The 19,425-nt window shown below is 33.3% G+C and overlaps 2 protein-coding genes and 1 long non-coding RNA gene across 7 annotated transcripts; all 3 read left to right on the top strand.

Moving 5' to 3' along the window:
* Nucleotides 1–251: 251 nt before the first annotated feature.
* On the top strand, nucleotides 252–4,498 carry LOC124844213 (uncharacterized). 5 transcript variants are annotated; one of them, XR_015783937.1, is made up of 7 exons: nucleotides 252–1,173; nucleotides 1,491–2,123; nucleotides 3,445–3,501; nucleotides 3,653–3,760; nucleotides 3,889–3,958; nucleotides 4,097–4,178; nucleotides 4,267–4,498. It is a non-coding gene; the product is annotated as an uncharacterized LOC124844213 (long non-coding RNA). The 5 variants fall into 5 exon arrangements; XR_015783936.1 differs by having other exon boundaries at nucleotides 254–692; nucleotides 884–1,173; nucleotides 1,491–3,501; XR_015783935.1 differs by having other exon boundaries at nucleotides 255–692; nucleotides 971–1,173; nucleotides 1,491–3,501.
* Nucleotides 4,499–8,546: 4,048 nt separating this feature from the next.
* Nucleotides 8,547–10,350, top strand: LOC124844220 (Alcohol dehydrogenase transcription factor Myb/SANT-like family protein). The gene has a single exon (XM_047321112.2). The coding sequence runs from the start codon at nucleotides 9,045–9,047 to the stop codon at nucleotides 9,972–9,974; it is 930 nt and encodes a 309-aa protein (XP_047177068.1). The 5' UTR covers nucleotides 8,547–9,044; the 3' UTR covers nucleotides 9,975–10,350.
* A 2,713-nt stretch (nucleotides 10,351–13,063) lies between these two features.
* LOC124844218 (F-box/RNI-like superfamily protein) lies at nucleotides 13,064–18,776 on the top strand. Its single transcript, XM_047321108.2, has 8 exons — nucleotides 13,064–13,468; nucleotides 13,554–13,745; nucleotides 13,931–14,337; nucleotides 14,602–14,787; nucleotides 16,727–16,919; nucleotides 17,355–17,431; nucleotides 17,537–17,687; nucleotides 18,081–18,776. The coding sequence occupies exons 1-8, from the start codon at nucleotides 13,217–13,219 to the stop codon at nucleotides 18,375–18,377; spliced, it is 1,755 nt and encodes a 584-aa protein (XP_047177064.1). The 5' UTR covers nucleotides 13,064–13,216; the 3' UTR covers nucleotides 18,378–18,776.
* The last annotated feature ends 649 nt before the right edge of the window (nucleotides 18,777–19,425 follow it).

The following is a 19,425-nucleotide window of genomic DNA, read 5'->3' as shown; positions in this document are numbered from 1 at the left end:
TAAATAAAATAACCAGCTATAGAAAAAGATATGATGCCAATTTCGTAAATAAAATAAGTTTTTTTATGTCTCTTACACTCAAATAAATCAAATAAAGTATAAAAAATGACAAATGGCAAAGTTATAATAAATTATAAAGATTTTTATACCGGTTATATTTAAAATAGCTATAGAAAAATGTTATTTTTATACCTATTGAACTTATATTATAACCGGTTTGGAAGAAAAATGTAATATTAAAAAATATTTCTAAATTTCTAAAAACATCACAAAAGATATTTTCCCTTCTTCCCCGTTCACAACCAAACCCCACAACCCACTGACCACACCCTCTAGTAACCCCTCTTTCCCTTCCTCTCGCCTCCGCCACCACCGTGCCATTTACGCCATTGCCAACTCGGTTCAACCTCCACAATAGCCACCGAGTCAACCATTCTGGTAAGTATCGAGTCGACATGCTCTCTGAATCGCTCCCCTTCATCCAGAAATTTCGCTGCAAAACTATAGTCGTCAAGTATGATGGCGCCGCCATGAACAAGGTCGGGGCCACTACAGCAGGTCTCTCCAGCCTCGATGGCTGCATCCTCACCGCCCGTCCCAACCCAAGGCCGCGGATCTAGGCTTCGTCGGCGAGGTCGGACTTATCCTGGCCAGAGAATATTCGGACTCTAATTACACTAATGCATTCTAAGGTTCTTGGCCTTTATTTTATCCCTCTGTTGTACAATTTTATTTACTTTCTTCTTTCTGGTCATGTTATCGTGTTGTTTGAGTGTTATCAACTATATTCTTCGTGTAAATTATAAATAATTGTTGTAATTAAAGATAACCATATGTATATAGATACAGTACTAAGACTATTGATTGAGCCTCCAAATGATAGATTTTAAGTGAGAAAGTACCAAAAAGAAACTAGATCTTCCAAAGAACCTGGTACCTCGAATTTTGATAAGTCAAAGCCCGGTTCTAGGTGGCATGCGTTTCTTCAACTGTTGAGGGTCAAATCGAAGAAGCCGGTGGCCACATTGTATCCTCTAAGTGTCCTCAAACTCTCCAGAAGATTCACCAGTGGCAGGAGGGAGACTGTGATAGATTCTTCTTCCTTTCATAGTTCACCCTGGAAAATCTTCACTCACCATGTGATACAAATTGCAACCAATTACTTCGCCCAAGGTATGAAATATGCTTAATGGATGATTACATTAATGTTATCCTGTTAAAAGTTGTTGCAGATGTTGACTTCATTTCCCTTTTACAATAATCACCTGATATTGGTGGATTTGTTAACTTACTTCAAATAAAAACGAAGTTAAGCAATCTCAATCAAACTTATTGATGCATTTCCCTTGTCTACTTTAACACGGTTGGTTGCAGATATCAATTGCATCAATATTTTTTCTATTTTCACTCATAACAACTTTCTTTTTGTTTATTCTTTAGTGGTTAGCATGCCTGTTACAGAGATTAAACTCATTACATTGGTGGTGCAGAAAATTGTATTGGAAAAGGTGGTTATGCTGAGGTTTACAAAGGATGTTTGCCAAATGGTCAGCTGGTGGCGATTAAACGATTGGCACGTGGAGCAGAAAACGAAACTACGGGGGACTTCTTATCAGAACATGGCATAATGGTTCGCGTAAACCATCCCAATACTGCTAATGTAGTTGGCTATGGAGTGGAGGGAGGAATGCATTCTATATATATATATATATATATATATATATATATATATATATATATATATTCTCAATATATTTCATGTCAAATCAAATGAAAATGTAAAAATTATATAAAATAGTTCTTTATTTGGCTTAGAAGAAATACTTCTATATGTGAAACCAAATACACACTTAATGTTCAAACCTGATACAATACTAAGGTAAAAGACAATTATTTTTCCTAGTTGTATCTAGTTTTTAAGGTTTTAAAAGACAATTATCTTCCCTTAACTATAGGCTTTTGTTCTATCCAACCAAATTCTTTTTTGCTTAAAAGCTGGCAGCAATTATTTATAGATAAGCACGAAGCAAATAATTAGCCACAGGAAAAAGCTTAGATGAGAGTTAATCAAAGGTTAGATTGTTTGCTTTGCTTGCTGCCATCAGTGTCATAATAATAACCAGGTTAGCTTCTTACTTCTACTTTTATTTTTACTTTTTATCGTTCATGTGAAAATAGTTAGATTTTTATATATGAGTAGGTGTTTATTAATTATCATGAATTGCTTTCACGGGATTGAAAATTTCGCAGTTTGGATTTTTTTATATTTCTACCTTAAAATTCAAAAAGAAAAAGAAAAGGAGTTGTTAGCAATTGTGTGTATAGGTGATTCACTTGCTTGTCTAATGAGCAATTGTACTATTGTAGAAGCTACTGGTAAAAATCTCAAGACAACATTACATTAAAATAACTACAGATAGGGATTTGTTATATTTTAATATTAATATTTTTATGTTTTAGTTTTTAAATGATTGGACTTGTAATATGCTAGAGTTTCTCATGTTTGATTAGTTTTAAAGTCTTGGAGCCAAACATCGGTCATTCGCATACAAATGTTGCCAAGGGAATTTCCATTGCTTTTGAGTGAAATGACAAGAACAGTCTTTTGATTGCATGATAGCTTGTTTGTTCGTGACAATAAATATATATAGCTTGCAGTGAATGATCTATTCAGCAGTTGTTGCTTACAATATGACATCTATAATTGGAAAAATCATTGGATGTTATCAGAAGCACCGGTATCTCTATCAATTTTAGCCATCTGTCTTCTAAGTCTTCTTTCCATGAATAAAATTTTGAAAAGATATTTTGCTATAACACATTCTCAATTTAGTAACTTAACCTATTATCTCTACGTAGAAATGAACTTTCATTTTGATTAAGAAATTTTTTTCCAATGATTATGAAAAATGTCTAAAATCTTTATTAAAACTCGTTTGGTGAATTATATTTTCTAATCACTTGACTACCGAGTTTCTTTAAGGCATGTATTATATCGGAATGTTATGTCTAACATTTGATTTCAACTTGTATTTGAGCACAACTAGTATTTATAGTATAGAGATTACAAGCATTTAGGGTAACAACAAGTAACAGAATTGGTAGTTATGATAACAACAAGGTCTTTGAAGAACAAAAGGTAAATCAACCATGAATCATTATGGATACTTTCGTATACATCTTTTAATTTTTTGTGGGAACTAATGGTCTATTATTGTTCTTCTTCCATGTATATATGTTAAAATTAAAATGCCTTTCTTTTGACCGGGGAATATGCCTTTCTTGGAGCATATGTTATTTCATTTTTCTTGGAGCAAATGTTATTTCATTTTTTCTTGGAGCATATGCCTATATTCATGCAAATATCATTAAAAAATATATGGAAGATTCCTTAGTTTGTTGTGGAAAATTGCATGTGTTTTTATATTTTTGTAACTTTTGCAGCTGAAGAAAGTAGATTTAGGTATCAGTGCTCTATAGAACCGAAAATTCCAGCTAGAGGTTAGTTTTATCTCTTATAGTTGCATATGATGTCCTGATATTGAAATGTTGTTTCATATGATGTCCTGGGAAAACTGATGAAATCAACCTTCCAGTTAGCTTCCCTAAATTTAATTTGAAAAAAAAAACGTACAAATTCTTATTTTTGAAGGTCTAGCTTGATGAAGGTCTAGCTTGATGAGAGTATTCAAGAAGTGGATAAACTTAATTCTAGAATTCAGGAGCTTGAAGCTCAATTATGCGAAGAGGAGTGCAAAAGGTACTGGAATGTTTCAATATCCATACGTTGATAGTTTGTTAACTGTTACACCTCTCCGTTAATTTGGCATTTATTGATAACATGATGTTGCCTTTCCTGGCATTTCTCTGTTCTCTCTGAAACCTCAGAATTACTTCAAGAATAAGGAAATTTGTTAGAGTTGACAATCATGTCACAGTTACAAGATGAACTGAAGAGGCAAGTTTCTTTTTTACAATTTACTTTGCTTTGTAGACTTCTAGCACGCATCAATGTCTTTTAATGTTTCATTTTCTTTGTGTCTTTGTCTAGTTGCATACCATTGTATTCATGTTTGTTTCACCATTTTATTCATAGATATCAAGTCCAAAAGTACTTCTCAGAGGCTTTTGAAAAGGGAAAAAAGCAAGTGTACTCAACATCTTATTTGCAACAATAAGTATATAATTTTTATTAATAAAATTCTATTTATGTTAATGTTATTTAACACTATTATTATAACTTGACTCAAACTATTTATTGTGTAGATATTCGATGACTCGTCTCCAATTGAACAACATGTTATAAAGGATGTTGGAGAGAAGTGGATTGCATTTCTTTTAACCTTTTGTATATTATTAGATGTTTCAATATTACATTTTGAATTGAAGAACTATTTTATGTGTAATTTTCTTAAGTAACTATGTTAGGTAAATATATTTACGAACTTTGTTGGGTAAATATTAGATTTTGATGTATTAATAGAAACAATATTAATTATCTTGCTTGTTACTGATTATTTAGACTGTATTATGTATGAGATTGAATTTTATGCACTCTGGATATAAGTAGTAGCATATACAAATCAAATATTCTAAAAAAAACGTCACTCTTTATACCGGTTATAAAACTACTAGGTATAAAAGTGAGACTCTTTTATACCTATTATAGCACTAGCATGTATAAAAATGGAATTTTTTTCTACCCGCGAAGGAAACTTTTTATACTTGCTTTCAGAATATAAAATCAAACTTTTATACTTATTGCAGACAGAGCCGGTGTAAAAGCTAAACTTTGTTATATCGGTTCTTAACGTGGCGTGGAAAATAGAAAAACTTTTATACCATACTTCTATACCTGTTCGAAAACAGGTATAATAAAAAAACATGTTTTTAATCGGTATAAAAAACATTTTTTGCACTAGTCTACACTTATATTTTGAAGGAATTTCTTGCATCTCAAATGTCTATCTCTATTTTTTTAATGAACGTTCTGAATTCGAAAATATATATATTTATTCAATTCTTTTCAAAATAAAGAAGAATGCAACTAAATATTTAAAAAATAATATGTTGACATCTTTATTTTAATATATCTATTTACAATCTTATTATAATAATATAGTAATAAAACATTTTAAAATATATATTCTTAATTTAAACTTCTATATAATTAAATCACTAACTATATCAAATCATTAAGGAATTATAAAGGGTATAAAAATGTTATTATTGGTAAATATTTATAAGGTATAAAAATCAACAGTGTAAAAAGTGTCATTTTCGGAATTACGCCTTATTAAAAGTATAATAAATATTTTTATACTTTCTTATTTTAATATTTTTCGGGTTGGACAGAAAGATATTTTTGGATTTAAAAAATGTCTTTCAAAATATCCAATTCAGGGTATATAAAAGAAATTTATAAAGAGAGGGTTTTAGAAGGTAATTTTGGATTTGAAATAACTTTTCGAAACACTTGTTACATGTTTATTTTTATATGTCAGAACATTCTATTTATACTAATTTAAAAGAATAAAAATATAGTTATTAAAAAAATTATACATTTATCGAGAAACATAAAATTTTTAAACCATAAACTAAATGTAATAGGGGACGAACAGCATTTCTTCACTCATTTCTAGTTCTTCCATAACAATGTTATATGATTTATTAAAAAGAACCATAACAATGCTATATGAATGAGAAAAAGAAGTCGACCTGCACGGGAGAGGGAGGTGCAACATGAATGAGACAACTAGAGGAAGAAGTATGAGGAGGTGAAACACGAATGGCACAACGAGTATGAGGAGATGCAGCATGAATGGCACAAAAGGCATAATAAAGGGCAAGGAAGGGAAACATAGGATTGAGAAAGTAATTTAGGGTATTGAGGGCTAAAACAAAATTTTCAAAATTTAAGGGGCGCAGAAAGAAAATAAAAGGCCCGTGAGAGGTTCTCCCTACATCTCAAAGGTTTCTTTATGCACCACCAAATGTGTTTTAATGTCTAAAGTACCCTTCTGATTAGGTGCATTTTTTTTCTCTCCTAAAATTACCTCACTCACCTACTACCTAATTTTTGTTAACATGCTGCACCTCTTTTCACTTGGATTTCAAAATTTAATTAAAAAATTTATTGAATTAAGGAAATTCAATTAATATATGTTAATTAGATATATATTGAATTATTATTATTATTACTGTTATTATTATTATTATTATTATTATTATTATTATTATTATTATTATTATTATTATTATTATTATTATTATTATTATTATTATTATTATTATTATTATTATTACAGAATCTTATCTAATATGTTTTAATGTATATCAAATAATTAACACATGATAACAAAATTTACAAATTTATAATTTTTTTAATATATTTTAATCATTTTAATTTAATAAATAATCTTTAAAAAATTAAAATATTAATCTATTAAATTATATAAACAAACTAAATTAACTAAAAAGTTATTAAAATTTAAATTAAAAAATAAAATTTGAAAAAATATGTTAAGTGAAAATCTAGTTAATCAGAAATTCTCTCTAAAATATTACACGTGGCTTGAAAGAACTAGTATAAAAATACTTATTGTTTTTCATGCTTAAAACATTTTGTTAAATGCTTTATTGAAAATACACACATCTAATAATTATTGGAATTCGTCTAATTTTTTATAATAGTCATCAAACGTTGATTTGTAAAAAAATTTAAAACACTCTTCAAACCCCATTTTCTCTTATTATAGCGATTTCCTCTATTTCGTTAAATATCTCAGTAGTGAACTATTAAGGCACATACTTTATGAAACTAATATACATTTAATATGGACCATGATCTCATGTAAGGGTTATATCAAAGACTCGTATGTTATGAGAATCATTAGATCGTGTAATTAAATTATCTGATGCTTTGAAAACCCATTAAGACGTATTCCTCATTAGACATTTACAATAGAATTTGTTCTGGAGAGCCTTCAATACTCATTTTTATGCATCATGTTATTTTGGATTTTTTACAATGCATAATTAGCACTCAACTTTTATCACTCACCGTTCAATAATTCATCACATCACATTCTAATTTATTTTTTTGTAATGTTTCTTGTTCTCTTTCACATCGAAGATTAAACCTTTCAGACGTTTTATTGTCAATTCATAATTAATTATGAAGTCATGTGCTGTATTATTTTTCAATTTATGCAAAATAAAGTTTAATATATTTTTCTTTTTGAATTTTGATTTATGCTTTTAGAATTATCTTTGAATGTTTGTTTATAATTCAGTTTTAATTAATATTTTTTGTTAATTTACTTAATTTTAATAATCCTTTATTTGTTTGGTTTAAGAGATAAAGGAATAGAATTTCACAAGTATACACATGAAACATATGAGAAACTTAATTAATTGATCAATAAATCAACTAATGATCTAAATAATCAATTTACCTCCACGTAATTATTTTATTTTTACACTCTCTATAACAAATTGTCCTTTGTTATTTCAATTCTTAAGTTTTTATAGATACTTGTACGTTCTAAAGATTCCTATTAAATTTAAATTTGTTGGAAAACTTGAGTTAACTCTATCTAAACTTACATATTTTCAGTATAGCTAGCTAATATTTGACTTTATATTGGATAGTATAACGAAGGATCAGGCTAATTATTTCACAAGTTGACGAGTTCTACTTTATATAATTTTACAAGTGAAATTAAGTTTATGTTAGTAGAATGATCGTGGTAGTAAATTAATGTAAAGATACAATTAAAATAGTACCAAAAAATAATAAAAAGGCCTATTTATGAATTGAAATATGCATATAAAGATAGTATAATAGAGCAACCTAATTCGAGAACGAAGAGATAAACATATTTTAAACCTATAACTAAAGAGAGGAATCAACTAAGGATATCACTATATTGAAAAACCATAATTAACATAAAGAAAAGAACAACTATGTAACATATATTGAAAATAAACTAAATCAGAATAATGACAATTTTTTTTTGCTAAATCCAGATAGAAAAATATATAGAATTAATTAACTTTTTAAGTTTAACAAGAGCATTGGACCAACTATCATCATGATACTTGTATTTTCTGAGGACCAATTATATTTGTCAAACACAAATATTGTTTCATAAGATCGAAAAGAGAGAGTCATATTACAATGTTAACTCGTTATTTACATTGATCTTTTAAAAACCGTGAACATTAATAAATGGAGGAAATCACATTAATTTTTTAAGTAAAATGATAATTGAATTAAAAAAATCACATTAAATAATCTCTAAAATTATTAGAAACAAAAAGTTTTTTATATTTTCTTTTAAAAAGCTGTTCAACATGATGGTGGTGCTAAAACATTTATTTCCTCTTTGTTATTCAAATTTAAAGACAGTACACAATAAATATTTTAATATCTTGTTTCAACCAATCAAAAGATTACCATTATGATTAGTAATAAGAGGGAACAGTGTTGATAATAGTTTTAACTTTTCATTCAAATTGTTTACGTATATTTATTTTAAAATTAAATAGGCCTTAGGGTATCCAACATTATTGTGAATGACTTTTACTATTTTCACCTCCTACTTACTAAGTTCAGCTCAATTTTAGAGGAGTGCTAATAGAAATTTGTGTAGTGTGGAGGGTATACTGAATGGTTAATTTAATCTTAAAATTGAAAGATGATAAAAAGTTGGTGAATGGAGAGTAGTGGGAGAGTAACCTTAAGCTAACCTATGAGATAGGTGATAGGTGATGTGTGGGGGTGTTGGAGGAGCAATCACCACCGTCCAAGTCAGGGCAAAGTGAAGTGAGTGGGTGCGCATAGTGAGAGCGGCGCACGTTAGTCTCTCCCCCCACCAAATCGGTGGTGCCCTCCCTCGTCCTATCCTGTCCACATCTCAAAACCAGCCGCACACCACCACCCACTATGTTACCAAACGCCACCACCACCAAACCCAAACCCACTTTCCCCCACTCTATCTCACCCCTCTTCCACTCTCATTCTCCTTCCTTCCTCTTCCATGGCATCTCCTCCTCCTCCCCCCGATCCTCCCTCCGCCGTCCCTCTAGCCCTCATCCCCCTTCCCCTCCCCGCGCCTACCTCCTCCCGCCGCCTTCCTCCTCCCTGCTGGTCACCCGATGAGACCCTCGCCCTCATCGACGCCTACCGCGACAAGTGGTATTCCCTCGGCCGCGGCAACCTCAAGGCCACCCACTGGCAAGAGGTCGCCGACGCCGTCGCCAACCGCTGCCCCAACGCCTCCCCTCCCAAAACCCCCGTCCAGTGCCGCCACAAAATGGAGAAGCTCCGCAAGCGCTACCGCACCGAGATCCAGCGCGCTCGCTCCCTCCCCGTTTCCCGATTCAACTCCTCCTGGGTTCACTTTAAGCTCATGGACTCCATGGAGAAAGGTCCCTCTCCTGTCAAACCCGAACACGATTCCGATAGTGACAACGATGACGACGACAACGACGATGATCAAGATCTGTACCAAGAGATCAACCAGAACGGCCACACTCGAAGCTTGAACAGGTTGTACAGGAATGGGTTTCCGGGTTCCGGTGCCGGTGGGTTTAGAATTCGAATTCCCACCGGGATGCCCCCTGCTCAACCCGGGTCTGGCTCCAAGATTTTTGGGAAGGTTGGGAATCAGAAATTCAGCCCTAATGTGAATCAAAACCCTAGCCCTAATTCTAATTTCGGGAAGAAGAGAGAGAGAGACCCGGTTGGGGAGGTGGTGGCTGCTATTAAGGTTTTAGGAGATGGGTTTGTGAGGATGGAACATATGAAGATGGAGATGGCGAGGGAGATGGAAACTATGCGCATGGAGATGGAAATGAAACGCACTGAGATGATTCTGGAGTCACAACAACGGATTGTTGAGGCCTTTGCCAAGGCAGTTTCAGAAAAGAAGAAGGCCAAGACTGTGTCTTCCCCTCAGCAGCCCTAAGGTTAAGGTTTCCAGTATTGTTTGCTTGTTTAGATATTGCATTGCTGTTACCATTTTTTCTTCTTGTAATTTTAAGGTCACGGTGTTAGGTTGGTGTTGGATGAATGGAGGATGTAGTTTTAGATATTCATTTTGTAGTTTTGATTTTCTTGCTGTCCTTTTCTTATGTTTAAATAAAACCAGAAGACAGAATCTCTTGCAAAATTGGTTTGTGTATTATGGATTTATTAAGAGTCACTACTAATAGAGTTATTGGGCAAGCCATGGTCTTTGTTTGTGTGTGGGGGGACTGGGATTTTGTTCAGGACGTCAGAACTGTCATGTTTAAATGGTGGTATTAATCTTAAAAATAAGAGTATCACGAATTCACCATTGATTGCCTTCTGAGCACAGGATTCTGGATTTCATCTGAATATTCATTTTTGTCTGTTTCCTGGGCATGCTATTTCCTGCTGCATCTGTCTGCTATTTGTGGGGATTCTGGCTTAGACTAGATCACTCGTTGGCTTGCCGGAACCTGCTGTAGTAGCTCATCATCATGCTTTTGGGATATCTTGTAGCAAAAAAAAAATGTAAAGTAAATTTGTCAATTGAGTATGAAAGCATACTATTAGTAGAGTAGAAATGAGAAATCTTATATAAAGCTTCAGTCAGAAGAGAAAGCTATGTAAAAAACTAACTGCATTTTACTATCAAGGACTAAGTTGAAGTTTCAAAACAACACACTTCATCAGAAAAGATGAACCATTCACTCTGAATTCTTAGCTGAGATCTACTGTAAGAAAAAACCAATTTTCATTAACTGAGTTTTATGTTTCATTAAGCAAGGTTTACATATAACCTTACATCTTTGTATTTACTAGCATCAATTTTTTTTTGAGATCCTATGTATGCATGTGATTTACATATAATAGAGATTTTTTCCTTTGGTTTTTTACTGGACACATTGATCAATTAAAATATGATAACATTTTATTTTTCTATATATAATATTTAATAATGATTTGAATTATTTTTCAAATAAATCAGACAAAAAAAGGTCAGTGTTTTTTATTGGTGATATTTTTATTTTATACTTACATTGATCATTTAAAATATGTTTTAAACATTTTTTATGTATAATATTCAATAATAATTTGAATTATTTTTTAAAAATACAATTGACAAAAAAGGATGTCGATGCATTTTATTTTTATTTTGTATTTTAGGTTATATCAAGTGACTACCAGCACATACATTAAAATATGATTATATCTATCGTGCTGGTAGTTATTTTTTATTTTTTGGTTTTTTCTGTTACAATTAGTTATCTTTTTGGTTTTTTCATTATAATTTAGGTTTAACAATTTCATGTCTCCCTTTTTTGTTAAAAGTTTCGAATTTGTCTTTCAATTTTTTTTTTTTCAGTAAGTTGAAATGTGCCTTTTGTTGTTAAATTGGTTGAAAAGTTTTAAAATATCAGTGATTAAGCATTAGGTCTTTTAAACGATGTGGAACGATAAAGATGATAATTTATGAAATTATATATTTTTTAAATAGAAAATTCCCTGATTCGTGATCTCTTGCCAGGATTGTTCTTGAAAAGTTTGGCAATCAATCTTTGATATCTTTACTATAAATCCACGACATTAGAACGGAGAACATACCACGATGTAATGAAGACGTTTGGATCACTGCACCATATCCAGTTTTGTCAATCTACGCAACAATTATGGACATTGCTTTCATTATCATTCCTTCGTACCTCTTCTTATGTTTCTTTGGTCGTACATTAGGTGAAGATGAATCAGGGAAGCGAATAAACTTCTTTCCCTAAACTCCCTTAATTTCAAATTTGAATAAACTATATGTAATTGCTTTTCGTATCCCCAAACTAAACGACGAAGTTAGTCCCTAATTTTTAGAAAAATTCTGTTTTATTAAATTTTCTTCAATTTGAATAAATCCTAATTTCTGTGATTGCTTTCCCTAATTTAAATAAGAAAAGGTGAATTCACTGTTATTGATCTTTAACCCCTTGACAGGTCAAATATATGAGTTGTTCTTGAAAACTTTAGCTTTTGATCTTTCATATCTTTGCCAGAAGTCCACGACATTAGAATGGAAAACATGTCATAATGCAATGAAAGTATCTGGATCACTACACCATATCCAGTTTTGTCAAACTGGGCAACAACTGTGGACATTGCTGTCGTAATCCTTCTTTCATAACTCTTCTTATGTTTCTTTAGCCACATCTTAGGTGAAGATGAATCAGGAAAGTGAATACAACTTTTTTCCAAACTCTTATAATTTCAAATTTGAATGAACCCTAATTTTTGTGATTGTTTTTTATCCCTAAATCTCAATAAAACTATGAAGTCAATTCCTAATTCAATCCCTAATTCTCAAAAGAAAACATTGACATCTGGAAAAAGTAGAGCATGAAAGGAAAGCTAAAGAGATAGCCATTTTTAAAAATATATAATATAAAGGTTTATTCTCAAACAGACTCTAAAACCATGAGACATGGGATTCACTTTCAAGTGAAATTGATGTAAATTTTAATAATACAAATTTAAATTATTTCTCAAACATTTTATAATATAATTTATTTTTTTTCCTACTCTTCTTTTAAATGGATTAACTTACCTTGTGTTCTTCTCTTATTGTTACTTGTGTTTTTTCAATACACTTATCTTTTGGGAGACTGTATAATAATTTAGAAGATAAAATCTTTTATATTTTTTTAGAGAACTGTATCAAAGTTATTATTTATATTTTGAAATATTTTGAAAAACCTAAGAAATGTCATTTTCAATTGCAGTAGTCTTTAAATTTAAATTTATTAAGTAATGATTTAAAGTTTTTGAATTTATATTTGAAGTATTACACGTGATATAATAATGACGTAAGACATATTTTTAAAAAATATAAATAAAAATATTTCGAAAATAGGTATGAACATGACAACTCAATGTAACAAAAATATCTAATTAAATTAAAAAAAAAAAACTAGGATGGTTTAATTAAAATAGTTGTTGCTATAGTAACTATTAAATAAATAAAAAAACATTTAGATTAGGGTGAAATCCCAAAGAACATGGGCGAACAAGGACATATTGAGGTCAGTTTTAACGCCGTTCTATTTGCTGCAATGCAAATGCCAACAATACTACTGGCATCTTCTTCCATCACTAATATTCTGTTCTCACACATTCATCCGTATCAGTTTCCTCTCCGCTCCACAGATCATCCACATCATGCGAGGTCATGATTGGATCAACAACTCGCTTCCCGATGAGTTAATCGGCGAAATATTTTCCCATCTCCACACTAAGTCCATCCGGGACGCCTGCTCCCTCGTTTGCCGCCGCTGGTTCCGCCTCGAACGCCAAACCCGAGCCACCCTCCGAATCGGCCCCACCCACTTCTTCCTCGACCTCCTCCCCACCCGCTTCTCTAGTCTAAGAAACCTCTACATCGACGAACGCCTCTCCATTCGCATCCAACATGTCCGTTCAATCATTTCTTTTCGTTCCATTCTCGCATTTGCATTTGCATCTTTATTTCTAATTGGCATTTCGTTGTTTTCTTTAGGGAAGGAAACGGCCCGCCGATAAAGATAGCTATTTCGAGTCCACTTGTTTAACCGATACTGGTTTGTCTTCACTCGGGGAAGGCTTCCCCAAACTTCACAGATTGGGCTTATTCTGGTGTTCCAATGTCTCTAGCGATGGCTTGACATCCTTTGCTCGGAAATGCAGTTCTCTCAAAGCCTTGGACTTGCAAGTATGTTGTTTTTTCTGTTAATTCCATTTCCGTTTCTCTTTCACCCAATATCTGTATTTAATTAGTCACCGCTATTTAGATTAGATGTCTGTTTTCTGTATGAATGCATTACTTGCCTTAGTATCTCTCAATATCTACAACTCTATACGCCCTATTTGCAGTTATAATTACTGGTTTTCCTTTAGGGTTGTTATGTCGGGGATCAAGGTCTGGCTGCTGTTGGACAGTTTTGCAAGCATCTTGAAAATTTGAATCTGCGCTTCTGCGAAGGCTTGACTGATTCGGGTTTGGTTGATTTAGCAGTGGGTGTGGGAAAATCTTTGAAATCTCTTGGTGTGGCGGCTTGTGCTAAGATAACTGATATCTCGATGGAGGCTGTAGGATCAAACTGCTGTTCCCTTGAGACATTGTACTTGGATTCTGAGTTCATCCACAATAAAGGGCTACTTGCTGTGGCTCAGGGATGTTCAGCTTTGAAGGTTCTAAAGCTCCAATGTATTAATATCACAGACGATGCTTTGAAAGCCGTAGGTACTAGCTGTCTGTCTCTGGAGTTATTGGCACTATACAGTTTTCAGAGATTTACTGATAAGTGAGTTGCTCTCTTACAATTCTTGCTTTATTTGTCTATCACACCCTTCATCGCAATTTATTTCCTTACATTATTATACATTTTGAGACTCACTGAAGTTTGTCGAATTTGAAAGTCCTTGTTTAAAATACAATCGGTTTGTAGCACACACGGGGAGGGGGTAATAATTTCTCACATGCTTATCATTGCATATGTGTTTTCCTTGTAAGATTTTTTTTTTTTGCTTTAATTAGTTATTATTTTACAATAATGGCTTTTGTCCAGGGGGTTGCGTGCAATTGGGAATGGATGTAAGAAGTTAAAGAAATTGACTTTAATTGATTGCTATTATTTAAGCGACAAGGGTCTGGAAGCAATCGCTACTGGTTGCAAGGAACTTACACATCTTGAAGTCAATGGATGTCACAACATTGGAACTTTGGGGATAGAATACATTGGGAGATCTTGCCAGTATGTTTTTCTCTGAGCTAAATTACTTGTGAAAATGTTCTGGATCCATTGAGTTGAGTTATCTAACATAGCTGGAACTAATAAATTTAATTTAGAGTATGCCAAGCGATTTATCATATTGATAGTTCCACTAGGGTCATTTTAATGCATTTGATCTCTCTTTAACTGGTCACTGAATAAAGCATCATAGGAGGCAGAAGGTTTTGTTGTGCATGATGAATTTGCAATGCCAATTTATTAACCAACCCTGGCATGTGTTTATTGATGATCCACTGAGGTCTGTTCCTGCTTGTTCTGGTTCATGAATGATTGTGTCGTACATGTAACTTTTCAGTTAATTTAGTGGAATAGTGATATTGCACATTTAGGCTTCTAATATAAGAGAGAAAAACAGAAAGACAGAGAAAGAAAGAGGGAAGAAAAGAACAGAAAGGATAGAGAGAAAAGGAGAGATCAGTAAACTTACATTTTACTTTTTATTATTGTTCCATTCTGTCCAAAATATACAACAGTAATGCTTTATTGATTGGTAGCTGCTAACAAGCATAAAATCCTAACTAACAGAAGCTGATAAGCTAACCTACATTCCATTCCTCTTCACATTTACTTATCAATCCTTAACCAAAAGAGGATCTGAGACCTCTAGGGTTTTAAACTTCAAATGGGATGGTAAGAGGAAGATAACTTCTGTAAAGTCTCTAAAGTTTTCAAGAACGTCTTCAAAAAAATACTCAAATAGGATCCCTTTCAATAATTATTTCGACTAGTGCTCCATGCAATGTGTAGTGTTGAGCTATTGTGGCTGCTGTATATGGATACAAAATGACCATACAGCATTCGTTCTCATATGATGAATGATGACCCTGTTAGTATCCTTGCTACTGGAGTAACAGTAAAATTTTTGCCCTGTGCTTGTCTTCTTCTGCCATTAAAGCTTCCAACGTTTTTGAAGAATTTCTGGATATCTGTTGGTGACTTCTCTATTGACTGGGACTCACTTCCCAGTGGCGTGTTCTTGTTGGACATGTACTGATTTTTTGTGTATTTGCTAAGGTATTACCGTTGCCAAGAGCCTTGTAACTCTCATGTTCTCTTGGTCAACATTTTCCTCTCAGCCTACGACAGCATATTCCTCCTGCAGACCAGCCATTTAAACATTTCAAACAAGCCAGGTTTACAGAAGTGCATTAAATTCTGCCAGGTGGCTTGTTGTCACATAGGCATAAAATCTTCTCTGTTGGTCTCATGCGCAATTTCTAAAGGAAGATATCGATGTACTGGTCCTAGCCTGAATTTTGCTCATATGCTTTATCATCCTGCCCTGTGTCTGCCATCTTAACTTTCATGTCATCGGGAGTTTCATCCAGCTCAAAGAATCCTTCAGACTCAATTATCCAAGCGAGAACATCTTCCCTTTGAAATTTTGGGAATTTCATCTTCACCATTTCTTGTAGTTTAAAGACCACTGGAAGCCTCTGATCAATTTGAATGATACAGTCTTCCATTTCACACATTTTTGCCTGTCATCATGTTTTTGTGCTCACGAGTTGAAAGATTCTGGGCCAGTATTCCTGGAGAGTGAGGCTTTTGATGCCATTGATACAGGATTTAGGAGGGAATGAGAAAGAAGTAGAAGGAAAGAGCGGAAGAGGGAAGAAGAGAGCTTAACAGAGAGAAACAAGAGCTTCAGTTATTATTCTTCCAGTCTGTCCAAAACATACCAAAGTCATGCTTAATCTATAGGTATTTGACCCATAACCATTATATCCTAACTAACAGTAGCCGACTAACTCACATTTCTTTCCTATTAATATTTACACAGGAACGCTAGCTCCTAATATTCGGGTTATCCTTTATTGATGGCACTAGTTGCAAAAGTTTTGAGTTATTTCCATTGTCTTACAATAGGATTCCAATCCCAACTTTTTAATGTGTACAGGAATCTCACTGAGTTAGCATTGCTTTACTGCCATAGAATAGGTGATGTTAGCCTTCTTGAGGTGGGGCAGGGGTGCAAATTCTTGCACGCTCTTCACTTGGTAGATTGCTCAAGCATTGGTGATGATGCCATGTGTAGTATAGCTAGTGGCTGCCGTAATCTAAAGAAACTTCATATTCGTCGATGTTACAAGGTAACAACTTCAAGATTATGTTGTTCTTAAGAAGCTGGCATGAATGACATCAATTCTTTTGTTCCCAAGATATATTATTCCAATTAATCAAGCAAGCGAAATAATGTACTGTTTCTCTTAAATTTAAGGCTACATGCTATCTGTTGTTATTTTGCATCTTAGCTACGTGTTTCCATGATTTATTTCTTTGCTTTACTCATTTTTAACTCTGTCCCTCATCTTATATGGTTACATTATTTACTTGCTTTTTACCCTCTCGAGAAAAGAAGTGAAATATAGGAAAAATGTTTGAATGGGTATTACTTAAAAACATGTCAATGACAGATCCCTATTATATATCGCGATACATAATGCAACCTAGTTTCTACGGTTAATTAATTAAGTTTTTCAGGGTAAGTTTTATATGTTTGCTCGTTGCTCTCTTTTTGTTAGTAGATTGGGAACAAGGGAATCATTGCTGTTGGCAAGCATTGTACATCTCTAACAGATCTTAGCATTGAATTCTGCGACAGGTAAGTAAAATGTATTAGAAGTGAGAACTTTAGATTGTTCTGAACATACAAAATATTGTTTATTCTGAAGAATGTCTACCTTAATATTTGTTATTCAATTGCTAGGGTGGGGGATGGGGCCCTTACTGCAATAGCTGAGGGCTGTTCCCTTCGTTCTCTGAATGTTAGTGGTTGTCATCAAATAGGAGATGCTGGAGTGGTATCCATCGCAAGGGGCTGTCCTCAACTCAGTCATTTAGATGTGAGTGTCCTGCAGGTATGTGTTCGTCTGTTTCTCCTTTTGTATACCAAAAACACATGTTTTTAAGTTTCCATAATTTTTTTGTTTCAATAGCATGGATTGGTTTCTTGATTTCGCCATAGTTGTTTCACTTTTGTGCATGACAAACTCCATCAGTTAGGAGCCGCGTATACCATATATCATGCCTGCAAACTTTTGATTGCGCATGTGTTAGCATGGATGTTTGCTGTAAACAATTTTTGGATGTACATTACATAATCATGTAATATCCGTATGGATGGAATAGCTAACTATTTCATTATACATATGAGAATTAGTCAACCTGCTAATAACTATTACCTTCCGAAATTTATTATCTTTCCTTTCTACTTTCCCGTACCTTTTCAATATCTCTCATTATAATTTCAGAATCTGGGCGATATGGCAATGGTTGCGTTGGGTGAAAACTGCACATTACTTAAAGAAATAGTGCTCTCACACTGCCGTCAAATTACCGATGTTGGCCTGACGCATCTTGTCAAGAGTTGCACAATGCTGGAGTCATGTCAAATGCCTTATTGCTCTGGTATAACTTCAGCTGGAGTGGCCACCGTTGTTTCTAGTTGTCCCAACATAAAGAAAGTCCTGGTTGAGAAGCGGAAGGTTAGCCAACGGACAAAGCGACGTGCAGGCTCTATAATTGCCTACTTGTGCGTGGACCTTTAGATCATATACATTTATATCTCTGACCTTGAGGTTTTTTCTATTTGATTTGTGAATATAACAAAATGCTGCTGTTAACTCAGTCTAATCTAATGGGTGCGGAGGATGAGGCAAATTAAGGTGCCCTCCTTTACAGGAATTGTAATTATGAGTATCAATAGTGTAGAAACCAAAGGTTAGATAAAAAATGTTTGCAGTAGCATGGTCTCTGGGTATATATAAAGAGGGTAACTGATATTGATTTAAGACGTTGCGGAGAAACCTTGTTAGGCAAAACCAGAGGTTTGATTTCATGTTACTTCTCCAAGTAATAAGCCTCAAATGTCCTCAGAGAGATCTTGTTCTTTTCTTGGATTTTGGATTCTTTGTTGAAGTATGGATTTGTGCATGGTTTCTGTAATATTTTCCCTTCCTAAACTCGCCTACTAACCCCATCCAGACGCGCAGTTTATTTGATGACTACAGCGTTCAGGATCAATAAACTTTAGCAATGCTATGTTATTCATACATTTATGCGATTGTGCCATATCAACTTTGTTGAAATATACATACAACCTAGTGGTGTAGGTAATTTAATGTGAGAACAGCCATTGTTTATCTTATCATATGGAGATTGCAAATTGTTCTATTTTATCATATTTGGTGAAACAAATCGTGATTTTGATTTATTTCTTTCGTTCTAGGAGTAATGCCATAATTACTGGAATTTTGTTTAGGCGAGGCTTACAGAATAGGCGGTGTTTCAATTTTCCCCATGATGGTAGGACAATCCTTTCCATTTTCGAAATTTCTTTGATTTTAAAGTTGAGAAACTATTTTTAGAAGGTAGTATTTTAACACCAATTTTTTTTTTTTACTGACATTTGACTCTCACTATCTTTTCTTTTAAATATACAGAAGATCATTTTTGTTAACATTATTTTACCCAAGTTGTCAAATGTCTTTTAACATCATTAATAATAGTAAATGTAAAATATTTAGAGATTCTGTCTGCACCGCAGAAGATATCCGAATCATCATGCTTCTAATTCATTTTATATAAAAATTATTA

The sequence above is a fragment of the Vigna umbellata genome, chromosome 1 (genome assembly GCF_029865625.1).
Source record: "Vigna umbellata cultivar VRB3 chromosome 1, Vumbellata_1.0, whole genome shotgun sequence".
Taxonomy (NCBI): domain Eukaryota; kingdom Viridiplantae; phylum Streptophyta; class Magnoliopsida; order Fabales; family Fabaceae; genus Vigna; species Vigna umbellata.
The sequence above is the reverse complement of the archived record's forward strand: the minus strand, read 5'-3'. Positions and strand labels throughout refer to the sequence as shown.